Genomic DNA, 24,928 nt, shown 5'->3' with positions numbered 1-24,928 from the left:
TTCAAACAATCTCAATGATTTCCATTCATTTGATGAATAACAAAGTCAATGCAGTACTTGTCTATGGAGAATCATTGATAATTTTGTGGTTAAGAGTTGCATTGTTTCCAGTAAATCCTGGGAGCAAGAAAATTACTTTATTTGGAAAGGTGTGGATCATGACTGCACAGATTGATTTCATATTGTCAGGATTTCAAATCAACTTGGACCTCCAGATATTCCATGGGGCAATTTCCTTCACTGTTCATTCAACAGAAGTCGTAGGTTTCACGGAATTTCTTCAGACCATCAATCCACTTTCAGACTACAGAGATGAGTTTCTGCAGGAAGTTTGGGAACAAGCATTTGACTGTTCATTTCCAAAACCAGAGTTACAAGAAATGCACAGCAGGCAATGCACTGGGGAGATGAAGCTAGAGGATCTTCCTGGATCTGCCTTTGAAATGGAAATGACTGGCCAGAGCTACAGTATCTACAATGCTGTTTATTCTGTGGCTCATGCTTTGCAGGATCTATACATGTTGAGGTTCAATAGGAAGACAACTACGATGCGTAAAAAAACTGATCTTCCAAATCTGCAGGCTTGGCAGGTATTTCCTTTGCATTGGACACTTCTTTTATTTCAATGAGCAGCTTGACATAAAATGATTTTTTGAACCCAATGTGGAAAGTCTTAATATTTTCTCCATGTGCAATCAAGTATAAGAAACAACATAGAAATAAGAGAGAATTTCCTGACAATGAGAACAATGAATTAGTGGAACAGCTTGCCTTTAGATGTTGTGTTTGCTCCATCACTAAAGATTTTTATGAAAAGATTGGGCAGCCATTTCTGTGAAGTGGTATAGGGTCACCTCCTTGAATAGGGTTAAGTAGAAGACTTCCAAGGTTCCTTGCAACCTTGTTATACTGTGATGTATAAAATAGATACAGATTGCTTACAGATTAATAGAATTGGAAGAGATCTTGTAGGTCATCTAGTACAACACCCTGCCCAAACAGGAGAGCCTACACCATTTCTGACAGTCCAGTCTCTTCTTGAAAGCCTCAAGTGATGAAGCTCCCACAACCTGCGAAGACAACTTCTGTTCCATTGTTTGATTGTTCTCATTGTCAGAAAATCTCTCCTTATTTCCAGGATAAATCTCTCCTTGTTCAGTTTCCATCCATTATTCTTTCTCTGGCCTTCGGGTGCTTTGGAAAATAGTTTGAGCCCCTCCTCTCTGTGGCATCCCCTCAAATATTGGAAGACTGCTATCATGTCTCCCCTGGTACTTTTCTTCACTAGACTAGCCATGCCCAGTTCCTCTAACTTTTCACGGTATGTTTTAGCTTCCAGTCCCCTAATTATCTTGGTTGCTCTTCTCTGCACTCTTTCTAGAGTCTCAACATCTTTTTTATAGTGTGGTGACCAAAACTGGATGCAGTACTCTAGGTGTGGTCTTACTAAGGCTTTATAGAATAGTATTAGTACCTCACTTGATCTTGACTGTATTTCTCTGTTAATTCAATTTAGGATTGCATTGGCTTTTTTGGATGCAGCCACACACTGTTGGCTCATATTTAATTGGTTGTCCATTAAGAACCCTCTCACAGCTACTGCTATTAAGCCTGGTTTCCCCCAGTCTATATGTGTACTTTTGGTTTTCTTGCCTCAGTGTAAGACTTTACTTTTCTTTACATTGAATTTTTAGAGGGAGTGGAGCCTATTTTCTAGAGTGTTAGCTATTCCTGCAAATTTGGCAAGCTCCCCTTCTATTCCCTCATCTAAGTCATTTATGAAGATATTTAAGTGTACAGGGCCTAAGATGGAATCTTGTGGTACTCCACTGCTTACTTCCCTCCATGTAGATGTAGACCAATTAAGGACTACTTGTTGAATATGGTTTGTCAGCCAGTTGCGAATCCATCTGTTGGTGATGCAATCTATCCCACTTTTTTCAAGTTTACCAAGAAGTAGGTTGTGGTCTACTTTGTTGAATGCCTTGCTGAAGTTTAAGTATATTATTCCACAGTATTTCACTGGTCTTCTAATTTAGTCAATATATTGAAGAATGAAATAATATTGGTTTGGCATGATCTGTTTTCAACAAACCCTTGCTGATACAGAAAACTGATTTCTCTTGTTATTCTGTTTTGCTATTACTCTGTCATTCTATTATTCTGATCATCCAGAAGCTACTATATAAATTATGGTTTAAGTGTCAGTAGGAGTTATTAAATAAATCACCATAGCTTGCACAGTAAGATATAGTTAAAATGATAATTTAGATTACTTTTCATTGTCTCTTCCAAAAACAATCTATTCTCCAAGTACTTTCTGGGTGGCTCATGAAATTTTCATGGGTGAAAAGCAAAGTTTTCTGTCTCTATCAGAGTTTTACAAGAATAAAATAAAAGTGGTCCTTTTTACATGTGGCATCCAGAGTATCAAACAAACCTATCTTTGAAATAATCACTTCCTCTCATCTATGTGTCAATGAATGCTTGAGTCTTAGGTTCCAAAATCTGGCGAAAGGAAATTAGTCAAACCTGAGACTCTCAAATAACTTTGTACCAATGAGGAAATATTATATATGCTCTATCTTGAATTAATTGTTTAAGTAGTGGACCTAAAACATAATTGAAGAAAGTTACATAATTCCAAAAGCTTACTTTCATTCTGTTTCAGTTCATGCTTACCTTTTCTTAAAATAACACCAAATAAATAATAGAGTGGACATGTACATTTCCATGAAATATTGATCATCAAATTTCTAAATGTATATATTCAATAACAGTTATTGGAACATGAAGAATTATTGAATGAAACTTGATTATGATGTTCTCTTTTCTATTATGTTGCTATCAATTCCCTCTCCTATTCTCTTTCAAGTAGCTCCATTCATTTCTTCAAGGCATTTCTTTCAACAATTCAGCTGAGGAGAGAGTGTTCCTGAATGAGAAAGGGGAAGCAACAGGTGGATTTGACATCATCAACTTGATTACTTTTCCAAACAGATCCTTTCAGAGAGTCAAAGTTGGAAAGATGGATCTCAAGGCACCAAAGGGGAAGGAATTACTCATTGGTGAAGATATGATTGTCTGGCACCCAGCTTTTAACCAGGTATCAAATTATTGAATCAACAATGCCTTAATCCATTATGATCCCATATTGAATGTACTCTCCTTAGAAGTCTAATTTCTGTCTTTTAAATAAACAATGGTGTATTCTTTCAAATGTTGATGATCAAGCATTCCTCAAATTGACAAAATGATAATGTAAAAGCCATGTTTGCATATTTGGTTTCCATTTCTGTTTGAAATCATACGAATGGACAAGTTTTCCTGAGATTGTCACCATGTGTTATTATTTACTCACCTTGACGTTCGAACAGGACCATTTCTACATTATTCTGATTAGTACATTTTTAAGATGTTGATGAAGTTGATAAACTCTTGTGGAAGTCAAGAATAATTTTCCTCCATAAAGAAAAACATCACAAACTCTTTTACATTTCTTCTTTTTCAAAACCTTTTAATGATTATCACCAGGTTCTTCCACTTTCCAGATGTAATGACCCTTGTTTCCCTGGATCCTGGAAGAAAAGGATTGAGGGAAATCAATTCTGCTGCTTTGACTGTGTTCCATGCCCAGAAGGGAAGATTTCAAACCAAAATGGTAGGTAGGTATTCTATCAATTTTCTTTGAACTTAAGGAATCTTTATTAAACCAATTTAGGCTGCATATTATTAAGTGAGTTTCAATGGTACAGAATTACTACAATGACAATTCCTTGATTTTTCTTCCAGATATGGATGACTGTTTCGAATGTTCAGAAGATCATTATCCAAATGAAGAAAACAATGGATGTATCCTGAAACCGGTGGTGTTTCTAACTTTAGAAGAAACCTCAGGAATTGGTTTGGCCTCAGTTGCTCTTTGTTTCTTATTCTTGACAGCTTGGGTACTTGGAACTTTTATACAGCACAGGGATACTCCCATTGTCAAAGCCAACAACCGGTCCCTCACGTACACCCTGCTTGTCTCTCTTCTGCTCTGTTTTCTCTCTTCTTTCCTCTTCCTCAGCCAACCTGGCAAAGTGACCTGCCTTCTTAGACAATCAATGTTTGGTGTCACTTTCTCAGTGGCCATTTCTAATGTACTGGCCAAAACCATCACTGTGGTTGTGGCATTCAAGGCCACTAAACCAGGATCTCAGATGAGGAGATGGGTGGGGAAAAGATTGGCTCTTTCTACTGTCCTTTCCTGCTCTCTCTTACAAGTATGTATTTGTATTCTTTGGTTGTCAAAATCTCCCCCATTCCCTGAGTTGGACATGCAATCAGAGCTCCAAGAAATGATTTTACAATGCAATGAGGGTTCAGCTTTCTTCTTCTATTGTGTCTTGGGCTACATGGGTATCTTGGCCATTGCCAGCTTTATTGTGGCTTTCCTTGCCCGTAAATTACCCGACAGCTTTAATGAAGCCAAATTCATCACCTTTAGCATGTTAGCCTTTTGCAGTGTGTGGATCTCCTTCTTTCCAGCCTACCTGAGCACAAAAGGAAAAGCCATGATAGTTGTGGAGGTCTTCTCCATCTTGTCCTCCAGTGCTGCTTTACTGGGATGCATATTCTTACCAAAGTGCTACGTCATTGTTTTCAGACCTGATCTAAACCAAAGGGAACAACTGACAAAGAAAAATTAGTACCCCATGTGATTTTCCTTGATCGAAGAAATTGTTGAGAAAAAAAAAAGAAGAGAAAGATTGCTTGTTGTCTACTGGGAGTATAAAATATTCTTTCAAAAGAGGATTTATGGAGAATTATTCTTAACACTGATGTTTATTATAGTTGCCAATTCCAAGAGAAGTACTTGGGTGCTGCATTTTCAACCATTTCCCAGGTTGTTGTATATAACACTTTGTCCCTTTCAACACTCTATTTCAGCAGTGTCAAACTTGATTTCATTGAGGGCTGCATTAGGGTTGTGTTTGACCTTGGTGGGCCAGTAGGTGAGGCTAGGGTGGCCATGGCTGGGGTGGGCATGGCTGGGGTGGGCGTGGACAGGGTGGGTATGGCCAGTTCAGCGTCACTCATGTCAGGGGCACCTATGTGGCCTGGCAGGGCTCAGGGGATCCATTGTCTCCAGCAGAGGAACATGAGATCAGGGAGAGCGGCTGTGACAGCCTCCTCCAGTGCTTTGCCAGCAGAAACAGAGTTTGGGAGGGGTGCATGCAGGATGTCAATCTGGTGGCCCATGGGCCAGATGCATCACATCAAGGCCACGCCCACCCCAGATCGGTGAATGGGAAAAATGTCGCAAAACATCATGCAATGTCAATGTGATGGGGCAAGTTTGACACCCGTGGTTTAGAACAGATGCTTAGATTTGCCTGCAGGCCCACCCACCCACCCACCCACCCCCAGTAACAGAAAAGGACCAGCCCATGGTGCCTCTTCCAGCGAAAACAGAGCTCATGAGGGCTGCACACAGCCACAGTCAGAGGGTTTCAGAAGGTCATCCCAGCTGAAAATGGAGCTCACAAGGGTCACACATGGTCCCCCATTTTCATTGGCAAGCTCCATTTTCTTTGGCAGAGAGTTTCAGGAGGCCGTCCCAGTTGAAAACTGAGCTCAGGAACCCATTTTTACTGGCAGAGCACTAAGGCCACTACAGGAGCCCCCTGAAACAAGTGATGTCATGTTGGCCAAGCCTACCCTGGCCATGCCCCCACCCCCAGGTCAAACACAGCTCTGATGTGGCCCTCAATGAAATGAGTTTGACATCCCTGGTTTAGAATAAGAAGTCTGGCATTTTTCACTGAAATCAGCTCAAATTCAGCTCAAATTCTAGAAAAAAGATGTACAGTCCTCTCTGATAGAAGGAGGGACTACAATGATGAAAAAACCTGGAGGAAAATTTTGAGTGTTAGATAGATAGATAGATAGATAGATAGATAGATAGATAGATAGATAGATAGGCAGGCAGGCAGGCAGGCAGGCAGGCAGGCAGGCAGGCAGACGATAGATTCTATGGATAGGGGAAAAGGACCAAATTATAATAAAAGTGAAAACTTAATTCAGATAGAAACTAGTTACTCTAGACTTCTCTGCAAGGGATGCTTCCCCTGGTCTCATCATTGGTGGAATGATGTCCCACAGTTTACCAGCTTTATCAATTGAAATTTAAGGAAAATCCTTGAATAAACTTTATGACATACATTGGAAGGAGTTTTATTTATTTATTCATTTATTTATTTATACATTTAAAAGAATGTATATGGACACCCAATCACTTTCAGTGTCTATGTGTATGTATATATATATATATATATATGTTTGTGTGTGTGTGTGTGTGTGTGTGTGTGTGTGTGTGTGTGCTTTCTCAGGTTTTCGCAGGTGTTTGTATGTAGGTCTTTGGTTATTCGGGTCTTCTCCCACGTAAAATTGGAAGTGTCTTGGCAACGTTTCGACAAAGTCGTCGAAATGTCGCCAAGACACTTCCAATTTTACGTGGGAGAAGACCCGAATAACCAAAGACCTACATATATATATATATATATATATATATATATATATATATATATATATATATATATATATACACCGCTTGGGATAACAATCAATTGGTTGAGCCACTTCATAGGTTCCAACCTATTTTGGGTTCCACAAACCTATTGACAAAACCAGGTACTTAGAGCTTTGCAAAAGAGGGTCAAAGTGGGGACCAATCTAATCTCAGTGTGGATGATGTTTCAGAGGGAGGGAGCCATCATGAAGAAGAGACTTCTTCTGGGTCCCACCAGATGTCCTGACTTAAGAGGGAGGACTCACAACGTTCCCTGCCTCCCTGCTCCACTGCATCACATGGATGTGATCAGGAAGAGTCAATTCTTCAAATGACCTGGTCCCAAGCCATGTAGCATTGAAAGGGAGAACCATCACCTTTAATTGTACCCAGAAGCAGATTGTCAGTCAATGCAACTCCCACAGCAAAGGTGACACCTGTGCCAAAGGTGCTTTATTTTTTAAGAGGCAATGAGACTTTCTCATTTTTCTTTGAAGACCTTTTGAATCTCGTCCAAGAAAATTCTTCAGCTCTGACTGGATTGGTGGGGAATGGAATGATTTATACTCCTTGCCAAAAAAAAAAAAAAAAAAAAAAAAAGGGCACTTTGGAACAACCATCACCTGGATGTTTGAGAATCTCCATAAATATGACATCTGTGCACAGCTGAATCTGCACCAAACCGTATGGACTGGCTGTATTTTGAACCAATTGGAGCTTCTGGGTACTTTTCAAGGGCAGCCCCATTGAAAAGAGTCCCATGTATTATAATGATTTATTAATTGGTGTCACACATAGTTTATCACTTTTATGAATGGAAATATAAGGAACATCCCTGTATAAAACCATATGATATAAAAAGTTATAAAAAGTTTTTTTTTTTTAATAATCTTAGCCAGTTCCCCCAAACTCTCCAAGTTAGCCTCATAAAATAATAGCTTGCTTCTTGTACTCAATGTAACTCTATTTTTATTAGGCCCAAATGAACTTTTGCATGTAAATGGACCTAAAGTTTGAATTCTGGTCATAACAAATGGCTCTCTCTTCCATTGTTCTGCAGCCTTGATCAGAGATTAATCCAAAATAAGTATTAATGTAATGAAGCCAAATTTCCTTTCTCTTTTGCCACATATTAATTTGGTAGCATATCATCTAAAATTAAGTACAGCTCCACTCCCGAAAACACTGCACAAGCAACTGAAGTCTTGATTCTTCCTGTGGGCTTTGAACTTTAATTCAAGTGTGAATTGTTCTGAATCAGAAACTGTAAATTCAGAAGAGGCTAGGATTGTATCTCCATAGAAAGAAAAACTCAGAACAGGCTGTGACTGCATGGTCTATCTTCTAATTTGAAAAGGAAATACTACTTGTCGGTGGGCTATATTGGGGTTTTTTAGATTGGATTTAGGCTTAGCTTAGACTTAAAATACTAAAAATAAATATTCAGAAAGTTGTGTATACCTGTGGTTTAAAAATTTAGGAAGTTGTGTATATGTGTGGTTCAATACTATTAGATTTTAGCTATGATTGTCAGGGTTCCAGGAAATAACGCCATAGAAAGCAGAACTCTGAGGCAGGCAGGTTCCTCAAAGAACAATTTTATTGGAGATATCATATTGGCACAAACTGGTGAAAACCAACTCTGAAAGTTCTCGTGGTTTTCACCTGATTAAAAAGTGAAAATCCTCCCTTTCTCCAAACAATCAGTCCCATTGTCTAATCGAGGTGCTGGCTGGTTGCCTGGTTACTTTACTCCTCCTCTCTCCAGCCACCTGTTGGAATGTCCTTGGCTCCCACAGGAAACAAATTCCATGCCACTAGTGGCTTGGAAAGGGGTCAGTTTGGTGCTACTGTGCACCATATTGTTGTATCCCACTTTGGCATACAATGAGCAGGAAGGCTGACATACTCAGTTACATTAAACATGTTTTAGTTTATTTTTTCAAAGATCTTGTTTCTTCTTTTTCCCTTCAGGGTGGGGGAGTGTCAATGATTTTTTTTTAACTTTAACTTTTTTCTATTTTCCAAAGGATTTTCCAATCAAGACCTACTAATGTGTAGCAGATAGTTGATGTTTGACCATTTCATCCAACATTTTGCAGGGAAATGGTTTCCTGATCCATTGATCAAATTAAACTTTTGTTCTGATTTCTAGAATTAGAGCAACGTTGTAGCTTCCAACTTCCCAATTCCATTTCTCCACCATTTTCAAAACAGGTGAAGCATCAGTCACTTATGATGTCACTCCGAAGAAGGAAAGTTGTTGATCAGACATATAAAGAAAACATTGCCATGTTGCCAATGGTTCAATGGCAATTATGTCCCTTATGAATGACTGCAATCATTCTATTATTCTAGCAGGCCACAATATCAATCGTTCTGCACAGAAGGGAATAGAAAGTGAGAAAGGATCTATATATATATATACCAAGCACATCATGGAGGAAGGAAGTCATAATGCTGACTCTGTGAGATTCATTTCCACAAAGTTCTCTTCCTTCTGTTTTATCTGCCAGACGTTCTCCTTGAAGATAGACTCAGACATTTTCTCCATATGCAGAAAATCATAAAATTGATCCTCCTGGTGTTCTGGATATACAAAGCAGTTACTCTGAGCTGTCCTGCAAGTGATGCTTTCCCTGTTCCACATGAGTGGTATCAGCCTGGTGACCTCGTCATTGGTGGGATGATGTATCACTTGATTTACCATTTCTATCAAGCTCTATTCAAAGAACATCCTTTTCTCAACCTTTATGATTCACTAATGTAAGGATTTTCCTTTGAATCATCTGACCTTAGACCCACATAGCAAAGAATCATTTATATGACCTTTTGTATAAAAAATGTAGAGTTTTTCATGTAAATGTAAGAATTCTTTGTGTTTTAAAAGTGGTGAGAGAAAAGAAAACTTTCATTGTGTTTCTTTCATTAACAACATTCTCATAAGTAAAGCTTATTTGATTGTGTGGAAATTATCAAAAAGAAGAATGCTAAAAAAAAAAAAATCAGCTCTGCCAGACTTCACGACACAAAATAAAAGTGTTTTTCCAAAAAGCAGCTGGACACTATTGTTTTTTTTTCTTTGAAAATATTTCATTACTTATTGAAGAAGCTTCTTGCTCTGTCTCAGTTCTGGTTCAATTCTGGAAGCTTCTTGGATGAGAAGTGAAATATTTTCAAAGGAAAAAAAAAACGCAAGAATGTCCATTTGCCTTTTGGAAAAGCACTTTTGGGCCAACCATGACTAGAATGGCTGAGAATCTGCATAGACATAAATATTGGAAGTTAGTTAAATTATTAGCATTCTATTTTACTAAACAGCTGAGGAATGATAGGATAGAGTAAAGATGTTTTAATATTTCTCCTGCAGCCAAAGTGGACACACACCTTAGATATTTATTCTGGGGGAATTTAGAATTATGAGAAATCATAGAATATTCCTTCAGAACTGAAAAGATTCAGATGAAGAAGATGTATGGATTTAGAGAGAATCTCACCCTTAATCTATAATTCTTTCTAATTCAGTAAACTTCCTAGAAAACTAAATCAAGAGAGAAAACAAGCCACGACATTCTAGCTTAAACTGAAGGCTGAAGTTAAAACTCCATAAATTAACATAGTATGCCTTATGATGAGTAACTTTCTAGAAAAATATAAAGGAAAAAGATTGTGTGCAAAATATATTTGGACTGATTACAAAATTATTTAAAACTTCTGTCAGAAACAAGTTTTTACAAACAGTACCATACTAAAATAATTTGCAAAATTATTATTATTATTACTTTGAAAAGGTGTGCTTAATCGATTTGCAGTGTAATAATCAAACTCTATCAGCATGTCCTTGCCTTGGCCTTTGCTGTGAAGGAGATCAATGAAGACCCCCAGATCTTACCTAACATCACTCTTGGGTTCCACATCTATGACAGTTACCAGAATCCAAGGATGACCTATCGCACCACTCTGGACCTGCTTTTCAAATCCCAGGAATTTGTTCCTAACTACAAATGTGATAGCCAGAAGAATCTGATGGCCATCATTGGAGGATTAGGTTTTGATACATCATCTAATATAGCTGAAGTTGCAGGTTTCTACAAGATTCCACAGGTCAGTATGGAGGAGATGAACAGAAAAAAAAAATACTTTGTTGTTATGACATAATTACTGAGAATCAGATATTAGATTTGTATTAAGACGTTCCACAGACCTTAAGGTATAATACTTAGCACTCTTTTATGAAGCTACAATGCCAACCATAGAAGTGAGTATTTAGAGTCATTCCATTCCAGAGGGAAGGTTTGAATGTAGCACACTCTCATCTTGTTCAAACAAATGAACTATTATAATGTGTTTGAAATAATTCCTAGAAATTTCATTTTATACTAATATTTCAAAAGAAATAGAGGAAAAATTCCTTCTTTGGAAGGAATATAGGAAAACTAGATCCAGAAAGATTGGATTTGAGCTAATGACTCAAGAAAGTATTATTCTGCTTTATTTTAGCTGACATATGGCTCATTAGCCCAAGAGGAGTTTCAGACCAGTGAGCTCTCTTCACTTTATTTCATGGCCCCAAAAGAGGACCATCAATACATTGGAATTATCCAACTGCTTCATCATTTCAGATGGTCGTGGATTGGGATTTTTACTATGGATAACAACAACGGAGAACGTTTCCTACAGAAAATTCAGCCCATACTTTCACAAAATGGAATCTGTCCATCGTTCATACAAAGGCTTTCACAACTAGTCCACATAGAACACGTTGGAGAACTTGATCACATGGTCTCAGATATTTACATAAATTTGGGGAACAGCAACACCACCACATTTCTAGTCTATGGAGAACCAGGGACAATTATGTGCCTCAGGGCTATCGTGTTTGTAGCAGATCCTGAAAACAAGCAAACTGCATTATTTAGAAGGGTGTGGATCATGACTGCGCAGATTGATTTTATGCTCTCCGGCTTTCAAATCAGTTGGGATCTCCAGATGTTCCACGGGGCTATTTCCTTCACTGTTCATTCAAGAGCAGTTTTAGGTTTCAAAAAGTTTCTTCAGACCATCAAACCTCATTCAGACCACAGAAATGGGTTTCTACAAGACGTTTGGGAACAATCATTTGATTGTTCATTTTCAAAATCAGAATTACAAGAAATGTCCAATCGGCAGTGCCCAGTGGAAAAGAAACTGGAGGATCTTCCTGGGCCTGTGTTTGAAATGGAAATGACTGGCCAAAGCTACAGTGTCTACAATGCTGTTTATGCTGTTGCTCATGCTTTGCAGGCTCTATTCATGTTGGGGTTCAATAAGAAAAAAACTATGATGGGTAAAAAAACTGACCTTCCACCTATGCAGCCTTGGCAGGTATTCTCTCTGCATTGGACGCTTCTTTTATTTCAATGAGCAATTTGATCTAGAATTACCAATTGAACCTATGGCGGAAAGTCTTAATATGTTCTGTTTATAAAATCCAGTGTGAAAACAGGTTATAAGTCACTTTTTTCAGTGCCCTCGTAACTTCAAACAGTCACTAAACAAGCTGTTGCAAGTAGAAGACTACCTGTATTATCCTTTAAATTCTCTGTTTCTTTCATTCTCTTTTACATAGCTCCATCCATTTCTTCATGGCATTTCTTTCAATAATTCGGCTGGAGAGAAAGTTTCCCTGAATGAAAAAGGGGAAGTAATGGGTGGATTTGATATCATCAACCTCATCACATTTCCTAATCGGTCTTTTCAAAGAGTTAGTGTCGGAAGAATAGATCCGAGTTCTCCAACAGGCAAAGAATTATTCATTGATGAAGATTTGATTGTCTGGCACCCAGCTTTTAATCAGGCATGGACTCATTTCATGGACTATATCTTGAGCTATTATGATCCCAAATAGGGGGTTTTAAACCATATTGAGCAAAGCCTCTTTAGAAATCTAATTTCTATGTTTGCAAGAAAAAATGGCGTACTAGGAACAAATATGGCCCATGATCAAGAATTAATCAAATTGACAAAATGATCTTACAATGTGAAAGTCAGGTTTTCTTTTTGGTTGCAATTATCTTTCAAATTATGGAAGTTGCCTTATTTCCATAACATTTTCATCCCCCATATTTATTTATCCCCCTCGCTCCTCAGGGATCTCTGGGACACTCTCCGGACATTTTTCGGGGGTCCTGGAGGTGCCATGGGGAGCCCAGGGTGCTAGTTGCGAGCCGGCGATGGCGGTGGTGGTGGCGGCGGCGGCGGTGGAAGGCAATGGCAGCCACGGATCATCCGGCTGAGGAAAGAGCTTGCAATAGGTGGCTGGGGGAATATGGACAGCCCTGCCCTCAGGATTACCATCTGCTCTTTTTTGAGCCTTGATCCCTATTATCCGGGGTTTGTTTTGTAATCAGAGCTGAGACTGGGGATTTGGGGAGATTTGGGGCAGGAGAGGCGGGAGGCTGACCAGGGCTCTATTGGTCACCTCCGGTGGCTTCTCCTCCCCCCTTCTTCCCCCAGGTATGGGTGGGTGTTGGCCTTTGATGGCCACCCACTCTTGGACTTGGACTGGATTCTTTGTCTGCTATCCCTACTCTCGCCCCAGGGAAGAACTTGTGCCTGTGGGATTATCATCATTGTCTTTAATAACTTTACAAACTGCTGGCTTCTTGTGCGACCCCAAACTGGAGGAGAACTGGGCAAAATGGTGTGCAGGTGCTGAGGGGGCTGTTTGTTATCCGCCAGATGAAAGGATGGATTATTGTGACTTTATTGTCGGTGTCATCTGCCCCAGTCACTGTGAGAGGGTGACTGGGATAATTATCCTCCAGACGTGGGGGGATGTCACTGGCCCCTTTCACTGCCATGAGAGGGCAGTGAACCAGCTCCTGATATGAAGATCTACTTTGACCCAGTATTATTGGACGATCTGGTGAAGCCCTGACCAGTTGACTCTCCACCTCTGTTTTGTGCAATGTTTATGGCTGCTGACCTGCTTGCGCTGCGAGACTCCCCCCTCTCGCAGGTTTGGCCCTCCTCACTATCGAGGGCCTACCTTGATGACGGATTTTGGAATCCCGAGAGGTGGCATGCGGCGAGGAGGGGGTTGTGGGGTTTTTTGGGGAAATTTTTAGGTAAGGTTTTAAAGGTTTCTGGGTGGGTTCAGTGGGTTTGGGGGAGAACCTGTTGGGGAGGAGGCCAGAGCCAGCTGAAGAGCATGGCACTAGAGGTTCGGGAACTGGGGTCAAGGAGGGGGTTAGAGCTTGTGTTGTGGATGGACATTACATCAGTACTGTGGGTGGGAGGGGCAGATATGGTGGGAGCAGGGGGCCACATCAGGTTGTGGGAGCGCGCGCCCACTGGCTCCAAGTGGTGGCACGCTCTGGCCTCCAATGCACTCCTCGTTCCCCAGGTTGCACAGACCCTCAGGCCCTGGGCCTTCGGCTGATGCTGTGCAACGCCTGGTCCGTGGTAAATAAAGCCCCCCTCATTTGTGATCTTGTTCAGGAGGGGTGAGCAGACCTGGCGGGTATTATGGAGACCTGGTTGGGCCAGGACATCGTTGAGATGTGCCCACCTGGTTTCCATGCATTCCATCAGCGGAGGACACAGGGGAGGGGCGGGGGGGTGGCGGTTGTCATTAGAGAAGGTCTTGGTCCATGGAAGGCCACTGTTCCTCAGACAGCTGGTTGTGAGTCCCTCCTTGTGAAGTGGGGTTATGGGGTGCAGATGGGTATGTTGGTTACGTACCTGGCTCCCTGCCACGTGATGGCAGCCCTGCCCAAGTTGCTCAACATTATAGCCGCGGTGGCGGTTGACACCCCCAGGCTTATGGTCATGGGGGATTTTAACCTGCCATCCATCGGTGAGGCGTCTGAGGTGGCTCGGGAGTTCATGGCTTCCATGACGGCCATGGACCTGACCCAGTTAGTTCATGGCCCTACTCACATGGGGGGAAACACGCTAGACCTGGTTTTTGTCTCTGGTCAGTGGTTGAGTGATCTTGAGATAGGGGATATAGTGATCGAGCCCTTGTCATGGTCAGATCACTCCCTCCTTCGCTTTGACCTTCAAACCGCCACACCCCGCCACAGGGAGGCGGAACCACTGAGGTGGTACCGCCCCAGGCTCTTGATGGATCCTGATAGGTTCCAGACAGAGCTTGGGCCATTTCCTGAGGCTCTGGCACATGGCTCGACTGAGGAGCTGGTCGCTGGAGCTTTGGATCGGGTCGTGCCTTTGCGGCCTCTGACCCGGCGTTGATCTCGCCTGGCTCCTTGGTTCATCGAGGAGCTGAGGGAGATGAGGCTCCGGAAAAGATGCCTGGAGAGTGGTTGGAGGGCCAGCCATTCTGAATCTGACCGAACACTGGTAAGGTCTCATATTAAGACCTAACTGGTGGCGATAAAAGTGGCAAAGTATAACTATTTTGCCACTCTTATTGCATCATCAGATAATTGCCCGGCTGCCCTGTTTAGGGTGACCCGCTCCCTGCTCCACCAGGAAGCGCGGGAGGACCCCTTGGAGGGTAGAGCCGAGGATTTTGTACAGTATCTGTATGACAAAATAACTCAGATTCGGGAACACCTGGACTCTGACTGGGTAGATTCAGCGGGGAGGACAGAGGCAGGTTTTGTGAGTATTATCTGGGAAGAGTTTGATTCTGTGATGCCCGAAGACGTGGACAGGATACTGGGCAGACTGAGCGCAGCCACATGTTTACTGGACCCGTGTCCCTCCTGGTTGGTGCTGGCCTCTCGGGAGGTTACACGAGGCTGGCTCCAGGGGATTATAAATGCTTCTTTGAGTGAGGGTGTCTTCCCTGCCACCTTGAAAGAGGCGGTGGTGAGGCCTCTCCTCAAGAAGCCTTCCCTGGACCCGGCAGTGTTGGCAAATTATTGTCCAGTCTCCAACCTTCGCTTCATTGCGAAGGTTGTTGAGAGTGTGGTAGCACGCCAGCTCCCCCAGTGTCTGGATGAATCGTTGTATCTGGATCCGTTCCAGTCGGGCTTCAGGCCTGGGTACAGCATGGAAATGGCATTGGTCGTGTTGGTTGATGATCTCTGGAGGGCTCAGGACAGGGGTTGTTCCTCTGTCTTGGTCCTATTAGACCTCTCAGCGGCTTTTGATACCATCGACCATGGTATCATGCTGCACCGGCTAGAGGAGTTAGGGGTGGGGGGCACCATTCTACGGTGGTTCTCCTCCTTTCTCTCTGACCGGTCGCAGTCCGTGTTGACAGGGAGGCAGAGGTCGACCCTGAGGCCCCTTGTATGTGGGGTGCCACAAGGGTCGGTCCTCTCGCCCCTTCTGTTCAACATTTATGTGAAGCCGCTGGGTGAGATCATCCGTGGTTTCGGGGTGAAGTACCATCAGTACGCTGATGATACTCAACTGTACATCTCCACCCCGGACCACCCCAATGATGCCTTTGAAGTGATGTCCCGGTGCCTGGAGGCTGTGCGGATCTGGATGGGGAGAAACAGACTCAGGCTAAACCCATCCAAGACCGAGTGGCTGTGGTTTCCAACATCCCGATATAGTCAGTTGGTGCCATCACTGACTATTGGGGGCGAGTCATTGGCCCCCACAGAGAGGGGTTGCAACTTGGGTGTCCTCCTGGACTCACAGCTGTCTTTAGAAGAGCACATGACGGCCGTGGCCAGGGGGACTTTTTATCAGGTCCGCCTGATTCGCCAGTTGCATCCCTTTCTGGATCGGGACTCGTTAAATACGGTCACTCATGCTCTCGTTACTTCCCGCTTGGACTACTGCAATGCTCTCTACATGGGGCTCCCTTTGAGGAGCACCTCGAGACTCCAGCTTGTCCAGAATGCGGCCGCGCGGGTGGTTATGGGAGTGACGTGGCACTCCCATGTGACCCCCCTCCTGCGCGAGCTGCACTGGCTCCCGGTGGTCTTCCGGGTGCGCTTCAAGGTTTTGGTTACCACCTTTAGAGCGCTCCATGGCATCGGACTGGGGTATTTACGAGACCGCCTTCTGCTACCAATAGCCTCTCACCAACCAGTACGCTCCCATAGAGAGGGGCTCCTCAGGGTGCCGTCAGCCAAACAGTGTCGACTGGTGGCCCCCAGGGGGAGAGCCTTCTCTGTGGTGGCACCTACCATCTGGAACGAGCTCCCCCCAGAAATATGGAGGATCCTGGACCTGCGCACATTTCGCCGTGCTCTCAAAACTTTTCTATTTCAGCAGGCTGGCCTGGCCTAACTCTCCTCTTTTAAATTTTCAATTCGTGATTTTATAAATTGAGTGTTTTAATCTGTGTTTCGGCCAAAATATTTAATAATTTTAATGGATTTTTTAATATTTGTATTATCTGTATTTTATCTTGGCTGTTCACCGCCCTGAGTCCTTTGGGAGTAGGGCGGTATAGAAATTTGATTAATAAATAATAATAAATAATAAATAAATTATGCAACTTGCCTTTTTCAAAGAGGCCGTTTTCCTCATCACTGTAATTTCAACAAATTTTAATGCATAATATAAATCCAGCTAAGTAATATTCACTAGCCCTTTGGAGAAGTAAAGAATTCTTTACCCCAATAAAAGAAGATGATTAATAACTCACAAATGAAGGTGTCCCAGAATAATATTGAAGAATCTACTTTGAGTCAGTCACTGGTCCACCTTTGGTCACAGTGACTGTCCCAGATTACATCCTGCAGGATTAATAAATGTTTTTTTTTTCTTAAAACCTCCCTTTGCAAGAATCTTTTATGTTTATCACCAGGTACTTCCAATTTCTCTGTGTAATGACCATTGCTCCCCTGGATACTGGAAGAAGGAGATTGAAAGAAAACAATTTTGTTGCTATGACTGTGTTCCATGTCCAGAAGGGAAGATTTCAAATCAAAAGGGTAGGTTAGACATTCCAGGAAGTTTTCATTAGGTTGATTTAAGCAAACAAAGAGGAGCAGTGGTTCAATAGCTTAATGATGCTAGAGAAGGTCATTAAGCTCCAACAATTTGAGTCCTAGCACAGTGTGGGGTGGTGAGCTTCTGTTACTCATCTCAGCTTCTGGCGATCTAGCAGTTCGAAAGTATGTTGTATGTAAGTAGATAAATAGGTACCATTTCGGTGGGGAGACGAGCTGGCACTTCATGTGGACAGTTAGAATCCTGCTGGCACTGCACTTCCCATTTGTGATGTCCATTTGTGAGGCAGCTTTAGTGTAGAGACAGGGCCCATATGATGCTGCTGTCAGGGTTCTGACCGATGCCCTAATAAAAGCAGGAGCCTCAAATCAAGTTTCAAGAGAAATCCAGTTGTTTATTAGAAGCACCATGTTGGCATGAACCAAGTGAAGCTCTGACGTCACTCAATTTGTACCTTGCCTCTGACTCTGTGTCATAAGTCACATTCCCCAACAAAGCAATTTTGCGGGTCATGAAAGTCATTCCCTCCAGCCATTACTGGTTTCTGTGGAGATGGCCTTGACTTTGGCCAGCTAGGATGTGTTTTCTTTTGACTGAGGTGCAAATTCCTCAATGCAGCTGCAAGGGTTGATTCCCCATCCCCCTGCCTACCCAACTTCGGAGCAGGTCAGGAAAGCTTTGTGAGTTGACAGCTGCAGAAAAACTACTCAGCTTTCTTTCTTATGCAGAGCTAGCTCGCCCCCTTTGAAGATGTTTCCCTTCACATCCAAGAAACTTATTCAACTCTGACTGGATGGTGGGGAATGGAAGGATTTATATTGCTTGGAGACAGCTGCAGGTCATTTGCATTCTTTTAAAGAACTGTTGAGGCCACTTAGAGGTTTGTCTGTGTCCTCAGAGTCACCTGAGTAATGCAAATAGTATGGAGCCTTCTTGGAGCTACTGAAAGGACTGTTGTGGAGCTGTCTTTTTTACAGCTGTGTTTATTTCTGCCTTGTGTCCCTTCACTGTTGAAGACAGATGCAGGCTGTTGGGGATGAGTCTGTGTTGTCTGCTTCTCAAACTGAAGCACACATGGTTCCTGTAGTCTGCATTTTTTTTTTGCTGGAAATCCATTCATACTTCCACACCATTTGAAAGGTATTCATCTCAAAGTGCATAGCTAAATGTCAATGGAGGTTCTCATTCATCCAGGTCATGGTTCTCCCAAAGGTGCTTTTTAATGAGCAGCTGTCTTCAAGGAATATAAATCCTTCCATTCCCCACCATCCAGTCAGATCTAAAGAAGCTTCTTGGAGGAAAAGTGAAACATATTCAAAGAAAAAACAAGAAAGTCAAGTTGCCTCTTGAAAAAGCACCTTTGGGACAACTATGACCTGGGTGTCTGAGAATCTTCATAGACAAACAGAGCTAGCAGTCTTAGGGCAGCCAAGTACTAGTCTGTATAAGCATTATAGTCTCCTGGCTATTGGAACATCACCATATACTAAATAAATAAGTAAATTTAAGCAAACTGTAATACACTACCTTAGTGTGCAAATAACTAATACTTTTAGTTATTAGTAAATATTCATTTTTATAGCTCTGCCACACAATCTGTTGTTCAGGTTAATACACTCTGATACGAGAGACTTACGGTTATCTTTACGGTTTTCTTTTCCATGTTTTGGAAAAAAATGGGGAAAGTCCAAATGGCCTACATTGCAGTAAAATTTAAATAATACAAAAGGTTGCATTTCAAAGAATAATATTCCTTCCATTTCTGCTTTGTTTTATGCCATTCCTTAATTTTCCATTTGAGGAAAAATTGAATTTTCATAGAAACATGATTAATCTGGTAAACAGTGGAAAGAACTCAAAGGAATAACAACTCTCACCCATTCAGAAAGTAATTTGAATACTATAGGATACCTAGATGATAAATCCCTTGATTTTCCTTCCAGATACGGATGACTGTTTTCAATGTTCAGAAGATCATTATCCAAATAAAGAAAAGAATGGATGTATCCTGAAACTGCTGGTCTTTCTAACTTTTCAAGAAACCATAGGAATTGGTTTAGCCTCGGCAGCTCTTTGTTTCTTCCTCTTGACTTCTTGGGTACTTGGAACTTTTATTAAGTACAAGGATACTCCCATTGTCAAAGCCAACAACCGGTCCCTCACCTACACCCTCCTTGTCTCTCTTCTGCTCTGTTTTCTCTCCTCTTTGCTTTTCCTCAGTCAACCTGGCAAAGTGACCTGCCTTCTCCGGCAACCAACTTTTGGCATCACTTTCTCAGTGGCCATTTCTAGTGTTCTGGCTAAAACTATCACCGTGGTTGTTGCTTTCATGGCCAGTAAACCAGGATCTCAGATGAGGAAGTGGGTGGGGAAAAGATTGGCCTTTTCTATTGTCCTCTCCTGCTCTCTCTTCCAAGTAATGATTTGTATTTTTTGGTTGTCGACATCTCGTCCATTCCCTGAGTTGGACATGCATTCAGAGCTCCAGGAAATGATTTTACAATGCAATGAGGGATTAGCTTCATTCTTCTACTGTGTCTTGGGCTATATGGGTATGTTGGCCATTGCCAGCTTTATTGTGGCTTTCCTTGCCCGTAAATTACCCGACAGCTTTAATGAAGCCAAGTTCATCACCTTCAGCATGTTGGCCTTTTGCAGTGTGTGGATCTCCTTCTTTCCAGCCTATCTAAGCACAAAAGGCAAAGCCATGGTAGCTGTGGAGGTCTTCTCCATCTTGTCCTCCAGCGCTGCATTACTGGGATGCATATTCCTGCCAAAGTGCTATATCATTATTTTGCGACCTGACCTCAACCACCGAGAGCAACTCAGAAAGAGAAATTAGTGTATCAGTTCTTCTTTCTGGCTCCCCAAATTAAAAGATCAAAGGTGGTTTGTATGCAATTTCAGGGAAAGAACCTGATATTTGGTGCCTTTGCAATCTGTACTCTTTCTTTCATTAAAGTTTCTTTATAATTTGTAGATTTAATGGGATTTTAGCCTGGTCTAGTGGGTAAGAAACAGCGGTAGAAATCAAGGGACCATGAGTTCAAGCCCTGCCTTGGCCATCAAATCCAGCTGGGTAACTTTGGACCAAACACTGTTTCTCAGACCAGTGTACCTCAGAGGGTTGTTGCTGTGTGGAAAAAATAAGGGGGACAGTATATTGGATATGTTTGCTGCCTTTGATAGTTTGTAAAAATAATAAAGTGGTATATATTGTAAAAAAATAAAAAAAATAAATGAAATGAAATGAAGTACTAACATGAAATGAAATGAAATGAAATAAAATAAAGTAATAAAATGAAACAAACCTGCTATGGCAAGTGAAAGAGATTGAAAAATGTAAAATGTATGATGACATAATGACTAAATTCCACCCAGTTTGTAAATGCATAGTGAGCTGCACAAAAGGATGTCATTTCCATCCCATAAAGAGTATGTTTACTGTTATGTTTTATTGTAATTTATTATAAATAGATAGCAAAATAGTTAGGTAGCTAGATAGGCAGATATCCGTAGAGGAGCAGTGGAGAGAGAGGTATAGGGAAATATTCAGAGAGAGTGGGGAGGGAGGGAGGGAGGGAGGGGGAGGGGGAGAGTGAGATGTGGAAGGAGAGGAAGAGGAATAGAAAAAGCGAGATAGAGACATGGATGGATGGATGGATGGATGGATGGATGGATGGATGGACAGACAGACAGACAGATTGGAGAAGTAGCCAATTATTATTATTGTTTGATTATAATTTATTATAAATAGATAGATAGCTAGGAAGCTAATTAGGCAGATATTCAGAGAGAAGGGGGAGGGAGGAGAAGAGTGGGATGGGGAAGGAGAGGAATAGACAAAGTGAGATAGAAATATGGATGGATGGATGGATGGATGGATGGATGGACAGACGGACAGACAGACTGATTCTATGGACAGGAGAAGTAGCCCAAATTATAATGAAAGTGTAACCCTAATTCAGATAGAAACTAGTTACTCTGTACTCTGCAAGTGATGCTTCTCCTCGTCTCATCATTGGTGGCATGATGTCCCAAATAGTTTACCAGTTTACCAGTACAAATTGAATTACAGATATAATCCTTTTTTATATCTATTAATCCATTATAGGCACGCACTATACATATATTTTGGTAATCCGCCTCAATAATCATATCATGCATTTTCCTGTAAAATTCTTTCTTTACTTGTCTGCAAATGATGCTTCCCCTATTCTCGTCATTGGTGGCATAATGTCTCACATAGTTTACCAGTTTTACAAATTAAAATTTAAGGAACATCCTTGAATAACACCTTATGACCGTGATGGAGAACCTACAGCACGCATGCCACATGTGGAACGCAGAGCCGTATCTGTGGACACACAAGCATTGCCCTAGCTCAGCAAGCTGATTTTTGGGTCTTTCGGGCCCACCGGAAGTTGGAAAATGGGCCATTTCTGGTCTCTGGAGGGCTTCTGGGGGGATGGGGAAGGCCATTTTCACCCTACTATAGAAAGCCTCTGGAGCCTGGGGAGGGAGAAAAACAGGCCTGCTGAGCACACCAGAAGTAGGGAAATGAGCTGTTTCCAGACTCCAGAAGGCCTCTGTTTTGGCCCTCCCCAGGCTCCTACTGGGACCACTGTGCCATCACGTGCAAAAAAGCAGGGGGAGCGTGGGGTGGTGTAGTGGTTGCGCACACATGCATAGGGGGTGGGGTGCAGGGGAAATTGAATTATGGGTGTGGACACGTGCATGCACAACACCCCCGTGCTCCCTCAGCTTTTGGCATGCGACAGCAAAAAGGTTAGCCATCACTGCCTTAAGACATACATTGTAGCAATTTTTATTTTATCGATTTATTTATTTAAGAGAATTTATATGGTTCCACACTCACCATCAGTGTCTCTGAGCTGCTTTAAATTTTTTTTTTTAAAAAAAACTATTCAAAGAATAAAAACACACCGCTGGGGAGAACAATCAATCGGCTGAGCCACTTCATAGGTTCCAACCCACTCTGGGTTCCACAGGCCTATTGACAAAAGCAGGTGCTCAGGGCTTTAAAATAGAGGGTCAAAGTGGGGACCAATCTAATATCAGCATGGATGATGTTTCAGAGGGAGGGAGCCATCACAAAGAAGACACTTCTTCTGGATCCCACCAGATGTCCTTACTTAAGAAAGAGGACCCACAACTTTCCCTGCTTCAATGAAGCCAAATTCATCACCTTCAGCATGTTGGCCTTCTGCAGTGTGTGGATCTCCTTCTTTCCAGCCTATCTGAGCACAAAAGGAAAAGCCATGGTAGCTGTGGAGGTCTTCTCCATCTTGGCCTCCAGTGCTGCATTACTGGGATGCATATTCCTGCCAAAATGCTACATCATGGTTTTGCAGCCACACCTCAACCACAGGGAGCAACTCACAAAGAGAAATTAGAACATCATGTGATATTTCTGGTTCAGAGAAACTGCTGAAAAAAGGAATAGAAGGAATGATGTCTATAAGAAAAGTATACAAAATTATAGGAAGTTTTTATTTATTTATTTTATTTATTTTTTAAAGAATGAATTGAGTATGATATTTATGATTATTAAGATTTATTATGATTGCCCATTCCAAAAGAATTGTTCATGTTGCTGTATTATAACCATTTCCCAAGATTCTTTAATCAAATCCTTTCTTTTTTCAACACATCCATTGAATTTGATTTTGATCTTGTAGCTTTCTTGTTCCCTGTTAGGATATTTCAGGTCTTGGCTCAAATGATGTCCAGCATTTGCAGACAGATGCTCAAAAGTTTTATAGTATCAATTACTAAAGTGTTGGATAAATACAGTAAAAAGGCTGATTACCCTTTTATGAACATATATTTAACACAGTGTCATAGGATATCAATTTATTTTTCAGGTTTCCTTGAAATGTAAAATGTATTGAGTTTGTGAATCCCGTACATTTTACTGCAGTTTAAAAAAGGCTTTCTTGCTGGGTGATAACTATTCACTCCCTGCCCATAAATTTATTTCCATTGCAACCTGCTATCAGATATTGTATCAGACTGCTATCAGTCAATCGCCACAATCCCAAATCCCTAATTTCTACCCACACTGACATGGAACAGCACCAATTTGATTGGAGCAGTACAAGAATCACCAAATCTATCAACTGACTCACAGTCACTCATGCGCTAGTCACTTTCTGTCTTGACTATTGCAACACGATCTACATGGGGCTGCCCTTGAAGAGCATCCGGAAGCTCCAGTTGGTGCAAAATGCAACAGCCCGCATGATTTTGTGCAGACCCTGGTGAGCACATGTATCACCTCTCCTGCAGGAGCTGCATTGGTTGCCGATTTGCTTCTGGGTGCAATTCAAGGTGCTGGTTGTCACCTTTAAAGTCCTTCATGGCTTTGGACCAGGTTATCTGATGGACCATCGCTTGCCAGTCATATCGACCACCCATCAGAGCGGGGAGGCAAGGAATGTTGCGGGTCCCATCCCCTAGGAAGATACACCTGGTGGGGCCCAGAAGAAGGGCCTTCTCTGTGGTGGCTCCCTCTCTCTGGAACATCATTTCCCCAGAGATTAGAATGGCGCCCACTCTAATACTCTTTGGGAAGGCGCTGAAGACCTGTTTCTCCCAGCGGGCCTGGGGAACCCAGAGTGGGATGGAGCCCATTAAATGGCTCATGTGATGTGCTGTGACCAGGGCAGTGGGTGGGTGGGTGATTATGTTATGTTATGTTATGTTATGTTATGTTATGTTATGGTATGGTATGGTATGGTATGGTATGGTATGGTATGGTATGGTATGGTATGGTATGGTATGGTATGGTACACTACACTATACTTCACTATACTACACTACACTACACTACACTACACTACACTACACTACAGTATAGTATACTATATTATATTGTATTGTATTGTATTGTATTGTATTATAGGCGATAATATAAATTCAATAAATAAATAAATAAATAAATAAATAAATAAATAAATAAATAAATACATACATAAATAAAATAAAATAAAATAAAATAAAATAAAATAAAATAAAATAAAATACAATACAATACAATACAATACAATACAATACAATACAATACAATATAATATAATATAATAAAATATAAAATAAAATAAATAAAATAAAATAAAATAAAATAATAAAATAAAATAAAATAAAATAAAATAAAATAATAAAATAAAATAAAATAAAATAAAATAAAATAAAATAAAATAAAATAAAATAAAATAAAATAAAATAAAATAAAATAAAATAAAATAAAATAAAATAAAATAAAATAAACTGCCATGCATGCGAGTTTATTGGAGCCTGGAGTTACAGAAGCAATTTCATCAACCAACACATTGACCTACAACCAGCCTATGAACCCCTGAGAATTCAAATCCACCGCACAGCCCTTCAAGGAACCCATACAACCCCCGCAACTGCTGCACTTTTTCTAGAAAGAGTGCAGAGAAGAGCAACAAAGATGATTAGGGGACTGGAGGCTAA

At 41.4% G+C, this 24,928-nt stretch overlaps 1 protein-coding gene across 1 annotated transcript; it reads left to right on the top strand.

Moving 5' to 3' along the window:
• Window positions 1-10,579: 10,579 nt before the first annotated feature.
• LOC148113662 (vomeronasal type-2 receptor 26-like) lies at window positions 10,580-20,875 on the top strand. Its single transcript, XM_087893252.1, has 5 exons — window positions 10,580-10,657; window positions 11,054-11,917; window positions 12,162-12,389; window positions 17,280-17,406; window positions 19,369-20,875. The coding sequence occupies exons 1-5, from the start codon at window positions 10,580-10,582 to the stop codon at window positions 20,265-20,267; spliced, it is 2,196 nt and encodes a 731-aa protein (XP_087749378.1). The 3' UTR covers window positions 20,268-20,875.
• The last annotated feature ends 4,053 nt before the right edge of the window (window positions 20,876-24,928 follow it).

The sequence above is a fragment of the Pantherophis guttatus genome, chromosome 4 (genome assembly GCF_059756535.1).
Source record: "Pantherophis guttatus breed Tessera chromosome 4, ASM5975653v1, whole genome shotgun sequence".
Classification (NCBI taxonomy): Eukaryota; Metazoa; Chordata; class Lepidosauria; order Squamata; family Colubridae; genus Pantherophis; species Pantherophis guttatus.
The sequence above is the reverse complement of the archived record's forward strand: the minus strand, read 5'-3'. Positions and strand labels throughout refer to the sequence as shown.